Raw genomic sequence first — 19,237 nt, 5'->3', positions numbered from 1 at the left:
ATATCTTTTATATGTAAGTATTAAGCTATTACTGTACGTCCTCATTGTCAATTCTTTCGTTCCATCAATTCACTTTCACACCCCGTTCTCACGAGCATAAACACCCCCTCATCTTTTTCTCGCGCTCTCTCCCTCTCTGCATTAGTGTTTTGCTCCTCCTTGCTTCCCCCATCAACCCCCCTCCACTTTCTCTCGCTCTGCATTAAGCCCTGCTTGTGTCTGATCCTAGAAGCAGTGCTTATGGGAGCTCCCGAGACCAGTGTGAGCACTGCTGGTCTCCAGTCGCCTTCCCAGCACTGCAAGTGGAAGACGCGTGGAGGAGGAAGAGGAGGGGGGGAGTATCTGTCCCCGTGCCCTAGGCAGGAGAAAGGGAAAACGGGAGAGGAAAGGGGAGAGAAAGAAGGAGAGAAAGTGAGAAGGAGCATGTCAGAGATGCAGAGTGTGATAATAAAGGGACGAGAGAGAGAGAGAGAGACATGAGAAGATGAGGCCAGGAGAGAAAAATATAAAAAAAAAAGCCAAGAGTAGAAAAAAAGAGAGCGAAAGCAGGGTGGCACAGGGAGAAGAGCAAATTAGTGAGCGAATAGGAGACGAAGAGAGAGAGTGAGCGAGAGCGAGCGAGAGGGAGGGAGGCGAACAACACTGCAGACACTCGCCCACTGTCACTGCTCCACAGCCAGAGGACAGAGGCAGCAACGGCAACAGTGGAAGCGGATACGATGGAGGAGGAAGACTGAACCATCCATCTGCAGCTCAGTCCCCGTCACTAAAAGCCTTCCTCTGGGACCATCCTGCCAAGTTGGGAGCAAAACAAAAAAGGAGAAAACTACTCTCTCTGTCCTTCACGAGACCAAGTACTGGACCTTAACTCCTGCAAGACTGACACCACACACACACCTCATTATTTTTCCCCTCGCTTACACTCACATACACTTACTCACAACCTCACTATCTCAAACTGAAGCACACTCCACTTCTTGTTGCCTTTTGGACTAGTGTGTTTTTTGTTTTTGTTTTCTACACTGCCTTCGCTGACCTGAGCTGAGTGGATTTACTTTTATCCTGTGGCGGACCATGGGGCTAGGGTGGAGGGGTGCAGCAGGGACCCTCCGAATAAGGACAGAGGGGAGCTGGTACCTTTTGGTGACATTGCTGCTGTTCTGTGGTTTCTGGGAGGCTCACACACAGACAGATGATGGGAAGTCTGTCTACTTCTGGGAAACAGGTACTGCTAAACCACTAATTAGAGATTATATTTGATCCCTTGTTTTACATATGGCACATTAACGACGGCGGGTAGGTGGTGAATTAGCGTGTGCTGTCGTTGCTGCTATGTTATGTGACCTCCCACACTCAGAACATCTGATCATGTGTGTTTTCAGTTCACTATTCGTGGAAAAAGTGCACTGAACGGTGTGATAACTTTTAGATTTAGGGAACATTTTAAAATCAGCGCATCCGACAGTGCAGCCTTTCTATCATTGAAATGAAATGTTGTTAGATCTAGTACAGAAACAGACCTATTCTAAAGGCTTAATTAACTTGCACGGGTCTACAATGCTTCCAGATGAAACACTTTGGTTATCTCATACATTTGTTATTTGAGCTACACGACTCTACGCTGCTGAACTTCAAAGATGCACTTGAAAGATGACCCAGAAAATCTACAGTAGAGCTGTCTCCTTATACTGAATAGCATGTAGCGCGCAGGACAACCGTGATCCATTTTTGAATGGATTACTTTTCATCTCCCTGAGTCTCAGGTGATGCACCATTATTGAAATGTTGCTGCTGTGTGTTCCAGCATGCGGATGATTGATAGGCATTGCCGCACAATAGTGCTTGGTGAGGGAAGCGGAGTGGAATGCTTTTTGATGGTATCGATACGACATCAGCGTTGAATGAGAAACGCATACATGTAGTAGATGTTTTATGGGCGGTTATTGTATTTCTTATCTTTGCACACTTTGTGTTCTGCACTGAATGTAGCTGTGTTAAACGGTGTCATATGGAGTCAACTGAGTGTCACAGTGGGATCCACTGAATTATATTATCACTGTTGAGATTCATGGGAAGCCAACTACCAAGCATAGATGCTGAGTACTAATTTAAGGCTCGCAGTATACAGATGTTGTAGTGATTATTATCATGATGATTTCTAATGGACACAGAGAAAAATTACGGTATGCAGTCTTTTTTTTTAAGCATTGGGAAGTCCTTCAAGGCATAAATGAAATTACTTGATTTAATCCTCAATTAGACAGAAAAACTCAGGAGGTTAAGGCACGCTCTTTTCTTACACAAACACATTTTTCCAAAAACTATATGTTCTCAATACCAGTACAACTTCTCTCCCTATCCCTAACTCAACCCCCCACTCCTCTTGTCCTGCCCCGCCTTTTCCAGCACCAGTCCCGAGTTGACGTATCCCAAGTCTCTCCTGTGGTTCTGCATCTTTAAAGAGGATGTAGCTGAGTAAGGAGATTAAAGGAGCAGGGATTTAACAACCCAGGAAAGACAGCCCAGGGAACAGACTTGAGAAAAAGAAAGGCAGAGTGAGCACTGCAGGCCGAGAGAGGGACTAACTTAACCTACATCTACCCTACTGTAGGTCATAGTGATTACACCTCTCTCCCACGCTACAGCACCTTTCTCCCACACTATACATGCTCCTCAGCGGGAAAGCTCTAGGCTCTGAGCTTTGAAATGTAATCCAGTGCTTGGAGTTTGTTCACTTCATCCCAAATAAAAAGTAGCTCATTGATTTCAGCCCTGGAGTCTTCTTTTTTTATTTTTTTATGGTCCTCTTTGGTTTGACAATCGCTTGCAGAGTATTAAAATCACATAGGGCAATTTAGGGCTTTGAATCGCAGTGCTTTTCATCAAAATGTGATTATGTTTGCACAAGATTTGCATACGTCTTCGTTCTGATCGAAGCCCGTTTTAAAATAAAACACAAAATGTGATGATGTTTGTGCACATTTGCAGAGTGTGCAGTGGAGGGAATATTCTTGTGGCAAGCAATGCTCTGATGTTTTGCATATTGATGAGTCGAGCTGAAATACAGCTCCTGTCTTCAAAACTGTGGGGAATTGGGCCTGCGTTGCTTTTATTGCCTTCTGTGAAAATATGATGTATCTGTTTTAGAAGGTGAGACAGTTCAGTGCTTTTTTTTTTTTTGCTCTGAGAATTCTATTGAAATGAGGCAGATAGAGACAACAGGCTCTGCCACACACTGCAAGTGATATTTCTGAAGGTGGCAGTGAGGATAACTGAAGGAAAAAATGAAAACGATTATAACCACCATGAGGACGCTGGTGGTGGTGGTGATGATGATGATGATGATGATGATGATGATGATGATGATGATGGTGATAATGGCTTGCCACAGTTTTTCTGGGGCCTTTTGAGAGATTGCAGGGAGTCTGTCTCCCTCTCAGATGCTATTTTCACACCATTTTTCTTCTTGTCGCTTCCTCTCAACTGTGCACTCCCTGTGTACTTCTTTCTCTGCATCTCTATTGCTCTCTCTCGCTGTCTGGCACTCATACTATATTTTGCATTTCTGTTTTAAGATCCATAGCTTTTCCCATTCAATGCAACAGCAAAATATGCTGAAATGCCTCAGCAGCCTTATCTGTTGCCAGTAGTGAGGAGGCCTACGTCTCCACACCAGGATGACAATAGATCTAACACATTTTTGCTGCATCCTGCATCTTCATGTGTAATAGAGAACTGCAAAGTGCAGAGGCACACAAACACACACACACACACACACACACACACACTCACACAGCAGGTGCATCGTTCCCATCCTGGTACTGTGTGCCTGCTTCATTACACTCTGTTGTTGGAGCGACAAGTTTGTCAGGTTTGAGCTGTCAAGACCTCACGTGTGCCTGAGGACAAAGCTATTACAGGTGGCAGAGTAGGTGATGGTGCAAACACATACTGTAACATCTCGTTACCTTGGCATTCTCTGTATGCCTGACTGTAAGTGTTCCTTGTGCAGTTTCATAATGATGCAGTTTAATTATTCAGTGATCTCAAAGCCTAACTCTCGCCAAAATGCAACCTAGGGTCTTTTTGCGAATGTACCCGAGTCGTTTAAAAGCATAATTAGGACAGGAACACAACTTTTAAGATTGATAGTATTCTCGTTTTCGGTCAAATGGCCTTTTGAATGGGAGAGCTAGGGGCACTACTATGATCGCATCAAAATCACTATTTTTAAAACACTAAGAAGGCTCGACACAACATGAAACGTTGCTCCAAGTATCACCAGGGGCTCTACACATGAACTCCAGCATTGAGAACATTGTTTGTGTACACAGAGTTTACTAAAAAGAGGTTTTTGAACAACTCACTGTAGCTGTTGGTTTTTCCGATCGCCGTCCATCTAGCCAGTCAAAAACAGTCGATCTCCGAATGCAACGAAACAGGGAGGAGATAAAGATGGAAAGCTCCTAAAGCTTAGTTCCATATAAATGCACGGATAATTTGTTGTTTTGTCGTTAGTAAAAAACAATATTGACCTTGTAGTTGAAAAAGGAGCCTCATATAAGAATAACCTTTCCTCCTCTAGAGTCCGTTCATTCGCATTCAGAGATCGACACTTTTTTTGACTGACGAGATGGCGGTTAGCGTAAACAACAACAGCTAAAGTGAGTCGTTCAAAACCTCTCTTTTTAGTAAACTCTGTGTACACAAACAATGTTCTCAAGGCTTGAGTTAACATGGCAAAGAAAATCGACATTGTTATTGTCTTTTTGATATGTTGAGGCTTTTATCTACGGGTGCCAAATCATTTATCATTCTGGTTTGACATCCCGATCAACTCCCGCCCTCCCTGGATGTGGGCCCCGTAATCTCTCCTGGGATCCAGATTATCTATCATTCCGATTACGCAGGAGTCGCCTCTGGCCCCTGATCAAGCCACTCCCATTGCACCTAACGTCTCGCCACATCAGGTCACGTCACACTTCTCAGCGCACGTCTCTTTGTCGTAGGCCTGTTAGTCAGCTGAGTCATGCACAGGCTGTCCTACTAATTGCTCCAATGTACTTACTGACTTATTTACCTCCCGTGTGTGTGTGTGTGTGTGTGTGTGTGTGTGTGTGTGTGTGTGTGTGTGTGTGTGTGTGTGTTTCTGTGTGTGTTTCTGCGAGTGCATGTAGTTTCTTACCTGCTGGTAAAATTTGGGTTTGAAAGATAAATTAATACATTTCAGCCACCACATTGGCCAGTAACATTTTGAAACCTTTTGAGACTTGACACAGTTAACACAGATAAAAGCAAACCAGTGACTCTGTCAGACAGACATCTGATTGGCCACCTGTTACATGCTCTACACACAAAGCAGTGGCATTTTAACCTTTACGAAGTTGCTTCCTGGATGGTTAACCAACCAAATCTTGAATCACAAACTTGAGCAATTGCACTGTTGATAGACTGTGTCAGTGAGTAAGATTTTTGAATTTGAAACTCAGTAAGGACGTTAAAGAAATATTCTTGGCAGATATTTTTTGTCGTTTTATCAGATGAGCTAATGAAATAATTTTAGACCATTCACGTTGTGAATCCAGAGTATGTGTCTGTACGTAAGTGAGTTTGTGCATGTACTTCTGTACGTTTGTCAGCCCCACAATTGTAATGACCTGTCACTTTGCAGATATAATGCAGTTTTAGCCCTACACAGTCTCATGCAATATAGGACCACTGCAGCTTTCAGCGCTCTGAACGCGATGCTGTGTGTCACCACGTCCCGCTGATGTCACCATTCAATGCACGGGGACAGGGCGACTGGCGTTGACAGGCCATTGTTAGCCGAATACATTCCTCCTTTCAGAGAGGCACTAGCAGTGAAGGATGTCACCCTCACTGAGGATTGTTAGTGGCTCTCCCACAATCACCTGCTATTATGGCGGACCCAGTGAAGAGGCCATCCAGGAAATTGAGGGAGAACGAATGTGACGGGTTCACAAGTTCAATACAGCTAGCCAAGTTCAATAATATGGCGAAAGCCAAACTAATCTGTAGTGTCTGAACTGTTCAAAAGTAGAGCCTTGAGATGTGTCGAAACAAAAGTACAGTATTGATCTCTTCCAGGTACCTCAGGCTATTTAAAGCATAAAATTGCTTCTCTTGTTTTATTTTCTGTTGAGAAATCTGAGCTGCTTAGTTTCTTGTGGAGTGACTTTGGCTAAATGTTCTCACTTACAATTTGTCATTCTAAAAAAGTTTGACTGAGAAGCTGTAGCTTTGGTATCAGCAGGAATGTGACTGGCATCATCCCAAATGAGAATTGCCCCTGGAGATTCCTGCCTCATTTTGCGAGTGCATTACAACGTGACCCTCTATGACCCTAATTAGCATAGCACCTGAGGGAAAACAAGAGTTTGGTAGGTAATTGGCCAGCCACTGTTTAAATTCCCTAGCAACAGGCAACAAATGTAGGCCATGCATATAAATTAAGAAAAATTCCTTGGGATTTTCATTTTTCATTACAAAGGATGCCAATGGGTTTTGCATTAATTCAGTATGCCTGTGTTTTTGTTTTCATTTCTAGTTCAGTTGGAGTGGAAATGGAGGCTAATTGTGTCTGTTGTTTGTGTCTGGCCCTACAACCATCGGAAAAGTGGGCACTCAGCAGCCCGTGGAGTCTTTCTCTGGAAACAACAGTCATGTGGCTTCAGCATCGTTCTGTCTAAAAGAGGAAGGAAGCTATTTTTCAAAGTTAGTTTTTGTCTCAGTGGAAAAACGAGTGTGGTTCAAGCTCCAGTGGTCTGCGGTTCAGCGTTAGCCCAGCAGATGTGATACAGAGGTAGCCAACAGCGCACCATGACGTTGCACTTGTTTTTAAAAGCATTTGCAGCACAATACGTCACGTTTGACCCAGATTGATCTGTTTGGTGGCTTTAAAGATATTACCCCACCACTCTCCACTCCAGACTGCTGCATTTTTTGAAATAGCCAATCCATCCAGGGGAGAAAGATGCCAAAGAGATGCCAGAGTTTGTTTAATCTAAATGGCAGAGCTTACACTAAAACCTGGCTATTACTAATATAGGACGGATGGCAGGATTAGAGATTACAATTCATCCCAAAAACTTTATTTAGAGTGACATAAGACGATTCCCGCCGCCTTATTCCACCATATTCAAATGGCTCATAACATATTTTAGATGGGGCACTATGTCATTCAGCTACACTACCAGTGTACTTTGTGGATGGCCATGACGTGAGTAAGCAGATCAGTGATAGATTTATGTTATGTGGGGATGTTTTTTCCCCTGATTATCAGCCTTGACCTGGTATATCAAAGTGACACGTGCTGCTGTAAAAATCTAAGTATATGGTAGAAAAGTACTCTTTTTTTTTTTTTGTACTTACAGTAAACTTTGCAGCATCTCAGTTCATATTTAGTCGCCCTTACACCTAAACACTGTAAAACCTACATGGCCACTAATCTACTTCAATTGATGAAACGTTAGGTGTCTTGCTCAAGGGCTCTTTGAGGCCAGTTGCTGTTTTCATTCATGTCCCCTTCAGTATTTTCTCAGTCATGCCTCATAACTCGACTGGGAAAACATTTACTTTCTCTATTCCCCCTGTTTTGCCAACTGTTTTTCTCCAGTGTCTTCTCTAAAACAAATTGAGGGCTTGTGTTTTTCGGTTTCACAGCGGTCACATCCCTGTGGTGTTTCTTCACAAACGAGGATTCAAATCTGTGCTCAGCCACAAGTTGACACACAAACAAATCATGTGCCCATATTGAGGAAACCCAGCACTTTTGTGGTCAGGGACGGGTATTCAAAACATGCCCTTTACTCCAGCGAGAGGTAACGAGGTGGCTTCAGTGGGCTGAGATGAATCGCGGCGTCATTGAAGAACGCAGTAACATTCAGAGGCTGTGCTGCCTCCGCCGATGCCTCTCTAATAAAGCCCTAGAGATGGAGAAAGCTCCGGAGTAAATATTCTCCTGTCCATCCAGCATCCCTGTCGTTAATCCTTCATCTCTCCCACTGGCCATCAATTGTGTTTGCTCAGCTGTGGATACGGGCACATTTTACAGTCGCTTTTGATCATAAAAGCTTTTTGTTTAACGGGAGTTTTGATGTTGCTTGTAGGTAAGCTGATGTAGAAATACATGCTATGGGAAGCAGTCATTGCTGTGTGGCAAGAAGATTAATTCATCATCAGATCATGTGATGAACAGTAAAAACATACTGATATAATCTGTTGTGTGCTTGAGGAATCATATATCAAAGCTGTTAAATCTTGCTGAATATCACGAGGACATTACATTAGAATGTTGAGCTGCTGCTGGTATGAATCTTATATAAGCGCATTGCTTTTATTATTGGAAGTTATGTTGTGCTGCTGCAGTTTTGACCCCATTTACGAATGATTTTCTGCTTGTTTTTTGGATGTGTTCTTAGTTTGTCGAGTAGAAATGGTGCAGTAATTCCTCCGAGTGCCCTAAGCAACAGTGACAGGAGGACTGTGGCTTTAGGTAAATGTCTCTGACAGTATTTGCCAATCCCTGATTTGATGTTGTTGGTTTGTGGGATAACTTTGACCCCTGACCCCACCTCTTGACTTGTACATGTTGTGCTTTGGTGTCAGTTTACTTAAGCCCCTTTTACACAGCTGGTCCAAGGCAGGACTGTTGGCGCCTTAAATCTGCCACACCGTCTGTATGAGTTAAAAAGACGGAACCGGGGAGTGTTGCGCTTTTAAGCCAGCAGCAGAGGTAGTCACAGAGCCGCAACAGAGCTGAATCGATGTCTGTGTGTAAAAGAGAGACGGCATGGCGGCACTACACGCAGTAACTTAACTACTTGGTTAGGTTTAGAAAAGATCCTGGGGTGGGTAAAAATATACCCTTTCTTAAAGAAAGCCCTGAAGGCTAACTTCTCCCATGTGCCAATGACAATGCTAACATACGCTAGCAGGTATTACGCAGTATTTACGCAAGTATTAGACTAATAACAAAATTTTGACCAGAAGATGGCGCTCTATGAAAAGTTAGGGATCACTTGACTGACTGAGTGACTGACTGACTGACTGACTGACTTAATGACTCAATAGACAGAAAACTAAATAATGATGTGTGAATGTAAACACAAGACATTGACAGTGCAAGATATCATCGTTGTTATTTTTTAACATATTACTCATATCTATTACCGTATCGGTTACCCAGTGCTCTCTGAAGAGCTATCCTTCATACTAAGGCTGTACTTATTACTCACAGTTCTAGAGAGAAAGATTTCAAACAGATATTAAAAGTCAAGTTGGTGGTAAACCCTTCAATTATACCTTTGATTGATGCACTTGACCTCATCTGCATTCAGGTTGTTATACAGTAGGGGCTTTATCCTTGAAACTGCTGCTGAAATCTTTTCACATTTCTTTTTGTGCCAAGAAATAATTTGCCATATTAAAGGCAGGAATTGGAAAATGTGATTAAATTGTGGACTTAAAAATGCATAGAAAAGAGAGCGCACACTTCTTCATTCAAGCCCTAACAACAGAATAATAGGCCTAAAATATAGAATGAAGGAGGGAGGGAGAGAGACAAAGTTAGTGGGAGGAAGCATAGAGGATGTGTAGGCATCTAGGCTGAAAGAGCACACCATGCCATGCTTTAACACTAGAATCAACATAATAAACCAGAAATACTGTGTATATAATGGCAGAGGGAGAGAGAGAGTGATAGAGTGGCTGGCTAATCACCAGTGACAAGCCCCTGGATTAGAGGGAGGGCAGCAGATGGCCCCAGGCAGGGCAGGGCTGACCGTATATGACTATCCCAGTAGGTTGATCAGGCTCACTCCCCACCCCATGCCTACAGCAGATAGGCGTGGTGTGTTGGTGGTCACATCCCACCCAGGCATTTATTTACCTACAGAGAATACCAGTCAGTTTTTTTATGTTTGTCTATAAAACGTATATACTGTATATAAGGTTTCCAGAGTGTAAGGTTTAGAGCAGAGATCTTCAACAGGGGGTCTGGGACCCCTAGGGGCTCCTCAGAGTTACTGCAGAGATTATATATATATATATATATATATATATATATATATATTTATATATTATATATAATTTATTTTTATATAAATATATATATTATATTGCAGTAACTCTTATGATCCCTTGTAGTCCTATAACTCTTGTTGAAGATCTCTGTTAACTTATACTATATATATATATATATATATATATATATATATATATATATATATATATATATATATATATATATATATATATATATAAAAAGCTTATTTGTGAAAAAAACACAATGACCTACCAAGGTAGCCATCCACAGATACAGGTCATCCTAAGGATTCTTTGTGGATTTATAAAATCATGCCAATCATTCTTTGCACTAAAAAGATATAAGGTTCATAAAAGGCTTACACATTATTGTAGGTCCAGTTTATTATGCAACTTAATTTTATACAATATATGTAGTAAGGGGTCCCTGGTCCATCTCGCTTTCAGTTAAGGGGTCCTTGGCTTAAAAAACGTTGAAGTCCCCTGGTTTGGAGAGATAAATGTTAGAGAAAAAAAATAGCAAATAAACATTTGAGAAGATGGAACCAGAGTTTGGCATCTTGATAATTTTTGCTGTTAGGAAACAATCTGATCACGGTTGTTTTGTGCTTCGTATCCTATCATCTACTGGCTCAACGTCTCAGAGCTGGTTCTGAAAGCCGTGGCAAGCTCTGACAAAGTGATACGAAGCAGGGTTCAGTTCACAATGTTCCAAAGGTTTAAGACACAAGGATGAGTCCATTCACTTAGATGACGTGAGTAGTGAGATAAGAGAGACTCCATAGGAAAGGAGGATTGGTTCAAGGTTGGTTCATACAGATACATCTTCAAGAAGGAAAACGGTGTTACAATGTAGGATATAAATTAAAATGAAAGGCTTTGTTCAGAGTTTCACAGAATGTAATGTAACATCACAACAGTTGCCAATTCATTTTTGGAATAGTTTAAACGACCCAGTCAATAAGGTGTGCTGGCTACTTCAGCTAACTTTCCATATGTTACACAACTGTTCTCTTCCCTGACTTATTACTGCAGTAGGCAGGATGTCAGCAGTTACTATAAAAAGTGTTAAAATCTCTTTAATTCAAATTTCAGACCACTCAGTCTTGGTTGATTTGGCGACACCTGTGGTTCCTGGTGGCAATGACAGAGGTCCTGTTTGAAATCACACATATCGACCACCGAGGAAACCGCTGCTGGTATGGAGGAGAAAGTGGTGGTATTGTCACGGTTAGTCAGGAAAGACTAGGCTTGGACCCAAATGCAGGTAGAGGCGATTTATTTAAACAAAGAGAGTCTTCTCACAGTGTCCACAGGAAGGTAGCCAGGCAGGAACAACCAAAAAACAGAATCCACAACAGCACAGAGAAAAACATCCAACAGAAAACAGCAATAGAAAACAGAATGAAATGATCCGACACCAGACAAAGACAACACAGACTAAATAAACCAGGTAACGAGGACTAACAAGGGACAGGTGACACTAGGCTGGGCAAACAGGTGAAACACATTAGGGCAATCACAAGGGAGGGAAAACCAAAGACAGGAAGTAAACTAGACAAGGGAGACAAGACGGACTTCAAAATAAAACAGGAAACTGAACATAACAGAACTCACAATCGTGACAGACCACCCACCCCCCGCAAGGGACAGATCCCAGACGGCCCAAAGAAAGAGCAAAACAAAAAAAGGCAAACCGGCCCAGGGAGGGCGGAGGGGGACCGGAGGAAGGGTGAGCAAAAAGGTCAACCACTGAGGGTAGGGATAACAAAAAACAAAGTCACTGGACAGGGGACAGCAGAGTGCGGGAACAGAGCACAATAGAGCTTGAGAACAGACATGCCAGCTAGGCACGTGGTCCAGGGCTGCAGACAGCGACGGTGGAACCCCTCCGGATGCAGAGCGGCGAAGACCCTCAGGCAGCCAAGCAGGACGTCGAGGACTCAGGAGGCGGCCGACGGCGAAGGCAGAACCCCTCTGAAGGCTGAGGTCGAAAGCCCTGAGGAGGAGATACCCCTCTGGAGGCCGGCGGCAAAGGCGATACCCCTCTGGAGGCCGGCGGCAAAGGAGATACCCCTCTGGAGGCCGGCGGCAAAGGAGATACCCCTCTGGAGGCAGAACCCTTCTGGGGGCCGGGCAGGCAACGAGTCAGCTGGGCCAGTGGCTGCCAACAAGGTAACAGGAACAGGAGTCGGCAGGTCCGCCAACAAGGCAACAGGATGAGGAGTCGGCCGGACCACCGACAAAGGCAAAGTCTCAGGGGCAGTCTCAGGGGCGCCGGTGAACGGCATAATCCTGGGGGTGCGGAAAACCGACAAAGTCACTGGTTCGCCCATAAGCGAACACTCTGGGAGGTCGGGCGACGCAGACTCTGGGAGACTGCACGTCAGCGGTGGGTCTGGGCGGCTGCACGTCAGCGGCGGGTCAGGAACACAGGTCAGCTCGGGAACACTGGTCAGCTCAAGCTCAGGTACACGGGTCAGCTCAGGCACACAGGTCAGCTCCGGTCCGACGAGGGGTTGATGCAGGGCATGGAGCCATGTTGTCCCTTCCTCAGTCTTCGGCCTCCACCAGTCCCAGGAAAAATAGCCAGACGGGTCCCTTCAAAGGACTGCTTGTTGAAGGGGATGCCTGCTAAACCGGTCTCAGTTGAGCCGACAGATAAGTGTTCAGAGGAGCTGCAGGAAGGCGAACTGGACCGTTGATTTCCAGCTTGAAAGCTGCCGGCTTTGGCCTCCTCAGTCAGTCAAGCACACAAAGCAAAATACTCAAATAGGGTCATAAAAGGTCTCTGGTTCTCCTCCAGGTTGAAACTCGTTTTGACTTGGAGAAGCAGACAAAAGTGGCTGGCCGGGTCCGCTGAGTCTCTGGTTGACTGCACGTCAGCTGGGGTTCTGAAGGGCTGTACTTTAGCTGAAGAGACTCTGGAGGAGAAACAGGCTTGGAAACAGGTAGGCTGGTTGCCTGCTGCACATGAGGCTTGGAGACAGGGAAGCCAAACTCGCGCTCCGTAGCCTGCCAGCAAACCTCCATAAAGGTGCCTAGTAAAGGCGGGGTCCTCCTCATGCAGGGAGCGATAAAAGTTAATCATAAGCTCACCATCAGAGTTATAGGGTGAATGAGAGGCTCAAACACTGCTGGTGGTTGGATCATTCTGTCACAGTTGGTCAGGAAAGACTAGGCTTGGACCCAAATGCAGGTAGAGGTGATTTATTTAACCCTTGTGTTGTCCTTCGGGTCCCAGTGACCCGAAGGACAACACAAGGATGATGTACTTCCGTTTACTTTGTTGAGAATTGCTCTCTAAACCCTGTTTTTTGTAAAGTAAGTAAGTAAAGTTTATTTCTAGAACACATTTAAACACAGTTTAAGCTGACCAAAATGCTGTACAAACAAGAACTAAGGTGCTGTATTAACCCTTGTTTAGAGAGCAATTCTCAACAAAGTAAACTGAAGTACATAATCCTTGTGTTGTCCTTCGGGTCACTGGGACCCGAAGGACAACACAAGGGTTAAACAAAAAGAGTCTTACATAAAGTGTCCTCAGGAAGGTAGCCAGGCAGGAACAATAAAAACCCAGAATCCACAACAGCAAACACGGCAACAGAATGAAATGATCCGACACCAGACAAGGCCAACACAGAGACTAAATAAACCAGGTAACGAGGCCTAACAAGGGACAGGTGACACTAGGCTGGGCAAACAGGTGAAACACATTAAGGCAATCACAAGGGAGGGAAAACCAAAGACAGGAAGTAAACTAGACAAGACAAGACAGACTTCAAAATAAAACAGGAAACTGAACATAGAACTCACAATCATGACAGGTATATCCGTTTATAGTGCATAGTAATCGCTGATGTGGCTCAGAGAGGAAATACTGTGTAGAGTAAACAGAATAAATATGATGTTGTTATAATATAATGTTCAACGGCACATTTATATCCAGAGTAATTATGAAAATGTATTTATTTGCATTTAACAAAGAACTCCACACTAAATGTGCTGTTCACATAATCACATAGATTCTCGGCATATGATGTGAATACAGGTTATTTTTCAACTCGCATTTTCTGTATAAAAACTGTTTTTATATGTCTGCACACACACACACACACACACACACACACACACACACACACACACACACACACACACACACACACACACACACACTACTGCACACAATGCTCTGCCAGTTGCCTTTCAAGCGAAGACAGGTGACATTCCCCTTTCTCAGCACACTATTCAGGTCAAGTTGACATATTCAGTGCCAAAGGGTTATGTATGATGATGTAAGGTGTATTGTGAACATGAATTGCAACCCTTTTAAAACTAGATGTATCAAGCTGTCCCCAGTCCATTCTTCCCCAAAGGTAAAAATGTACTTTGAACCACAGTTATTAGGTTTGGCAGGTAGTTAACTTACATTCCATTCCATTTTCTTGCTGTGTCCTTTAATGCTTCACCAATAAGGGTTTTTTTCTGCCGCTTTTAAATGGTTGCATAACTAAAACTACAATCTTGAACACCATCCAACTCTTCATCCATCCATTGATTCAAACGCCTATTCATCTGTTCGTCCATTAGCTTTTTTTCCTCTCACACTGCCCATTGTGATGTGGGTGTATGGCGTGGGCCTGCACTCATGGGTGTCACTTCACACACTCTCAAGCAAACACACACACACACACACACACACACACACCAACCACACTTGTAATCTATAGAGAGAAAATTGGCATTTCCCTTTAACACAATGTTGACAACCAGGCAGCTTTTTGCTTGTTTTAGCAGTTTCAGTCAGGAAAAAGAATTCTTTAGCGGTCACACCTCCAGTTATATGTAGCTCAGTGCTAGCATGTGACAGATTGTCTTTCTTATCCATTCTTATCTCATATCATACTGCAGGAGTGTGTTTTGGTGTCTAATAAAAACACTTTTTCAACAACCAGAAAGTTATATTTGACTGACTTCTAATCAGTAGATTATTAATCTTTCCTGTCTTTGCTGTCACCATGAATTCTATATAACTTCAAACAGCTATTTATTGTAATATTAATGACATAAAAGGTATAATGTCTGTCATGTATGATGGTACACTTTGATTTCAGTATTTCATAATATCATCATTTTACTCAAAGCATTTTAATTTGTGTCTCTCCTAGTGATGAACTTACAGAGAAGTATCACCTGAATCTGCAGCTCCTCTGGGCTTTACAGAACTTTACAGTGAGTTTAGCTTTCTGACCGCAACTCTTCTGTTTTGGTCAACATGACATCATGACTTCGCGTAAACATACACGCCACTTTGTAAAGCCAAGTGGCGTGTTATCTGTACGCATTTTGAGCTCTCCGTGTGTATGTCTATGCTGTATACAGTGGACGTAAACATAACAGATACAGATAACAAATAACAGATAACAAGTATCTCGCATTTTGAGCGCCGTATACAGCGGACGGGTTGGGTTTAGGAAAAGAAGAACTATAAATATTTATAATATATAAACATTTATAAAAATGAATGCATCGAGTCTGACAGCTTTATTGTACAGCTATATACAGTATACTATATGTAGCTTACCCATGGGAATACAAACAAAAAAAATATTTGTAGAGAGATATGCAGTCTAATATTGCATTGTACTATTGTTTGTTTTGGAGTGTTTTTTGGACCATATGAGTCGTATAATCTCACCAATATGACAAACAAAGTGCTTGATTAAGGGTTAAAGTAAGTCTTTCACATGTGTGTGAGGTACATACGGACATAAATATTAAGAATCAAGTCATGTCCAAACTAAAATAGTCTCTGAAAATGCCTGTTATATGTGTAAGTGGTTTTCCAGTCCTCTAAGTGCTGTGATCACAATAGAGTGCAACCATGAAATATGCAAATTAGCTTTTGTCATTTAGCGATTAGGCGATTAGGAGAGCACAAAATTTGATCCAAAACAAGCAGCGCACTGCAGACACACTGTAAAGAGCTGAAGAGAGTTGATGTCCCATTGATGTGTCCTTTTGTGTTGTCGCTGCGCACTCCCCTAAGACGACTCATTAATGAACAAGCAGCCAAGACAACCCCGGCTGCTGTAATTCATCATGGCACGTGTGACCTCTCTCTCTCACTGTGCCCTTCTTCATCCTCTACTCTATAGACACCCTGGAATGCAGCTCCATTTATTCTGGATTAAAATGTTCAATTGCACCGTATATTTTTTCATTTCTTTTGATTTTAGCATGTGAGCTTTTTTTGTCTCCATGCCTGCCTCTAAGCTTTTATTGGTTTGCTTTATTTTTGCAGGGTTTTCTTTTAGCAATTTCCCATCTTGTACATAAAGTATGTCACTAAGCATGAATTCTGCTACTGCCTTTCCATACATCACACATGACTTATGGCTAGAAGCAAAGAGCTCATAGCATAAATGACATCATTGCAAGTCACAAGAGACTTGTGTCATAAAATGTGGCTCATGTTTCCTTTGACCCTTGCCTTTACTGCAGGCATATACAGTATATCTCTGAGGAGTGGTTGCATGCCACCGTTGCATATGTTCATTTCAACATTCGCTCAGGAGAATGTACCACTTTCATTCAAACCATAATCTTCTTGCTCACTTCTCATAATCAAAGCTCATGTCACACACGTATATTTTAAATAAACCAGCCAGTGACATTGGCTCTCAGCAGAGTCTTTATAAAACGTGTTTTTAGGCACTTGATTTTGGGAGCGACACAAATAATTTAAGGAGACTCTTTGTTTTTGTTTTTACCTGTGTGCAGCTGGACAAAACAAAAAATGGAAATTCCACAGCAGGAAGTCTTTGCCAAAGAAGAAGGTGAAGGCACCTGGAGCTCGTGAACTAATTGCAAGAAAAAGCTTCGGAAAATGTCATCCTTCACCTCCATGTTTACATTCTCCCAGCTCATTTTTCTGAAAGGGCCCTCATTGACAACCCAGTGGTCACACAGAGGAAGGGGAAGAATAGGGTCGCTTCCTCCTGGAAGCAGTGAAAAATTGCCAGTTTGCAACAGGCATTCACCCATTTTCTGGCACGCTCTCACACTCAGGAGGAGAAGTTTTGTGGAATTACGGCCGCGCCAGAAGTTCTTGGAGGGCATGCCCCTGTGCGCTCCAGACTTCCTTGCTTTTAAATGAAAAACTCAACCTTCAATGATCTCACACTGTTAGGTATCATCAATCTGTGGAGGTTGTATTTTATTTTTATTTTTTTGTGATTGAGTGTTGCAATTTACTTTTTTCTGGGTTGCCTGCTTCCTTTCAACCTGCCTCGGTTTTCTTCTACTTCAGTTAGTGATTTCCTGTTTCCCAGTATGAGTTTCAGCAGTCCTCAGAGAACATGGTTGTTTCAGAGCAACAGTTTTTATAGTTGACAAAATGCAAGGGTCCCACCCTTGACTGAACACGCAAGATGTCAAGCGGCTGCAATGTTTAGTGGCGTACAGAGGCTACTATCAGTTGATAAATAGGTTTCACTGTCTCTTTAATGGGTTTCTCTCTGTATGGCTGCTGTACATCGGTGGAGAATAGCAGCTGTAGTAATATGCCCCTTTTATTTGAACAACATTCCATGCGAGTATGCATTTCATTGGGGTCAACTCTCCGGTAATCCTTTAAAGGTTCCATGGAATGAAAATTTCACTTTATGAGGTTTTTTAACATTAATATGAGTTCCCCCAGCCTGCCTATGGTCCCCCAGTGGCTAGAAATGGCGATAGGTGTAAACCGAGCCCTGGGTATCCTGCTCTGCCTTTGAGAAAATGAAAGCTCAGACGGGCCGATCTGGAATCTTCTCCTTATGAGGTCATAAGGAGCAAGGTTACCTCCCCTTTCTCTGCTTTGCCCGCCCAGAGAATTTGACCCACCCATGAGAGAGAGACACCATGGCTTTCAAACAAGCAAAGTGGCAGTTGGTCAAGGCCACACCCCCACCCTCCACCTTGCCCCCCCTCTCTCCTCCTCAATAGCTACAGACAGGAAAGGCACATCCTAAGGAAAGCTCATTGTGGGACTGGCTCTAGTGGCTGTAATTCTGCACCAAGGCTGAATTTTAGGAAAGAGACTTCATTAGGGGACCACTAAGGTCTGTATAAAAGCATCCAAAGAGCACCATGTCATGTGACCTTTAATTTGGATCTGTTATTAAAAGTGACGAGGCAAACACATTGTTATTTCTTTTTCTTTAACCTGCAGAAAGGAGGCACATGAAGCTGGCAGTGATTGAGCAATAAAGAGTAGTAGGCTAAACATTCCCTGCAGGATTGTTAGACTTCATATTTTATGTCCCTGATGTATTATCTTCATTCTCCGTCACTTAGCCAGTTGGGATTCAGTGAGCAGTGGTTTGCTCACTATTTATTAGACAATACGTTATGCATTTATCAGGCTTCTGTCGTGCTCCTCGGCAGCGAGTGAAACAAAAATAAAGAAATAACGCAGCCCACATCCCTCTGTACACACGATGACCCACAGCTCTCTGGTACAGCGTGTCATTAGAAGTTCTCGTCAGCTGTCAGCTAACAGGTCGACCCAGCCCTCCTTCCGCTGGGCACACCTGCCTCGCTGTGTGTGTGTGTGTGTGTGTGTGTGTGTGCGTGAGTGTGTTTCTCTGAAAGCACGACCAACAGGATTATATAGCTGCCACAGCCGTCAGTCAAGGCTCGAGCAGCCCCCTCCGCCTCCACACCTCAACTTCCCCTCCCCATCTGTGTGACGCTGACAGCTGTAGTCATGGCAACAGAAATAATGTGATGACTGTGTATGTCAAAGCCTCTGCCCAGCTACCTGTGACTGTACCTTTTTATTTGCGGGCTTGACATTCTTTTTTAATGGGAATATGTTGAAATGTCATGCGGTTAATTATGTGGTTGTTCAATAGTCTGTTTAGATGTTTGACAACAATGAGCGGTTGTCAGTGAAACCATTTTTCATTTTGTTGCAGTTGTTGCAACAGAACAGTAATAGGGTTATACGGTATAACTCATATCTTCTATTTAAAGGGTAACTTCATTTTTTTTTCAACCTGGACCATATTTTTACCGTGTTTTTGTGTCTTAAGTGACCTAATGGGAACAACAATCTTTGACATTGGTCCAGTATTAAACAAGACCGCTGCTAACGGCAGTCAGCAAAACAAGCTCCAATGTAAGT

At 43.1% G+C, this 19,237-nt stretch overlaps 1 protein-coding gene across 8 annotated transcripts in view; it reads left to right on the top strand.

Annotated features, from left to right (window-relative positions):
- The first annotated feature begins 223 nt into the window (after positions 1 to 223).
- LOC120561969 (thrombospondin type-1 domain-containing protein 7A) overlaps positions 224 to 19,237 on the top strand; it is a 156,717-nt gene continuing 137,703 nt past the window's right edge. For all 8 annotated transcript variants that reach the window (XR_005639674.1, XR_005639672.1, XR_005639671.1 and 5 more), the window contains exon 1: positions 224 to 1,225. Coding sequence is in view for 3 of the 8 variants with exons in the window: in XM_039805329.1 (XP_039661263.1) it covers positions 1,075 to 1,225 (151 nt within the window). In the remaining 5 variants the exon portion in view is untranslated. The remainder of the gene's footprint in view (positions 1,226 to 19,237) is intronic.

The sequence above is a fragment of the Perca fluviatilis genome, chromosome 7 (assembly GCF_010015445.1).
Source record: "Perca fluviatilis chromosome 7, GENO_Pfluv_1.0, whole genome shotgun sequence".
NCBI classification, from domain to species: domain Eukaryota; kingdom Metazoa; phylum Chordata; class Actinopteri; order Perciformes; family Percidae; genus Perca; species Perca fluviatilis.
This window is presented reverse-complemented; position numbering and strand designations above follow the sequence as displayed.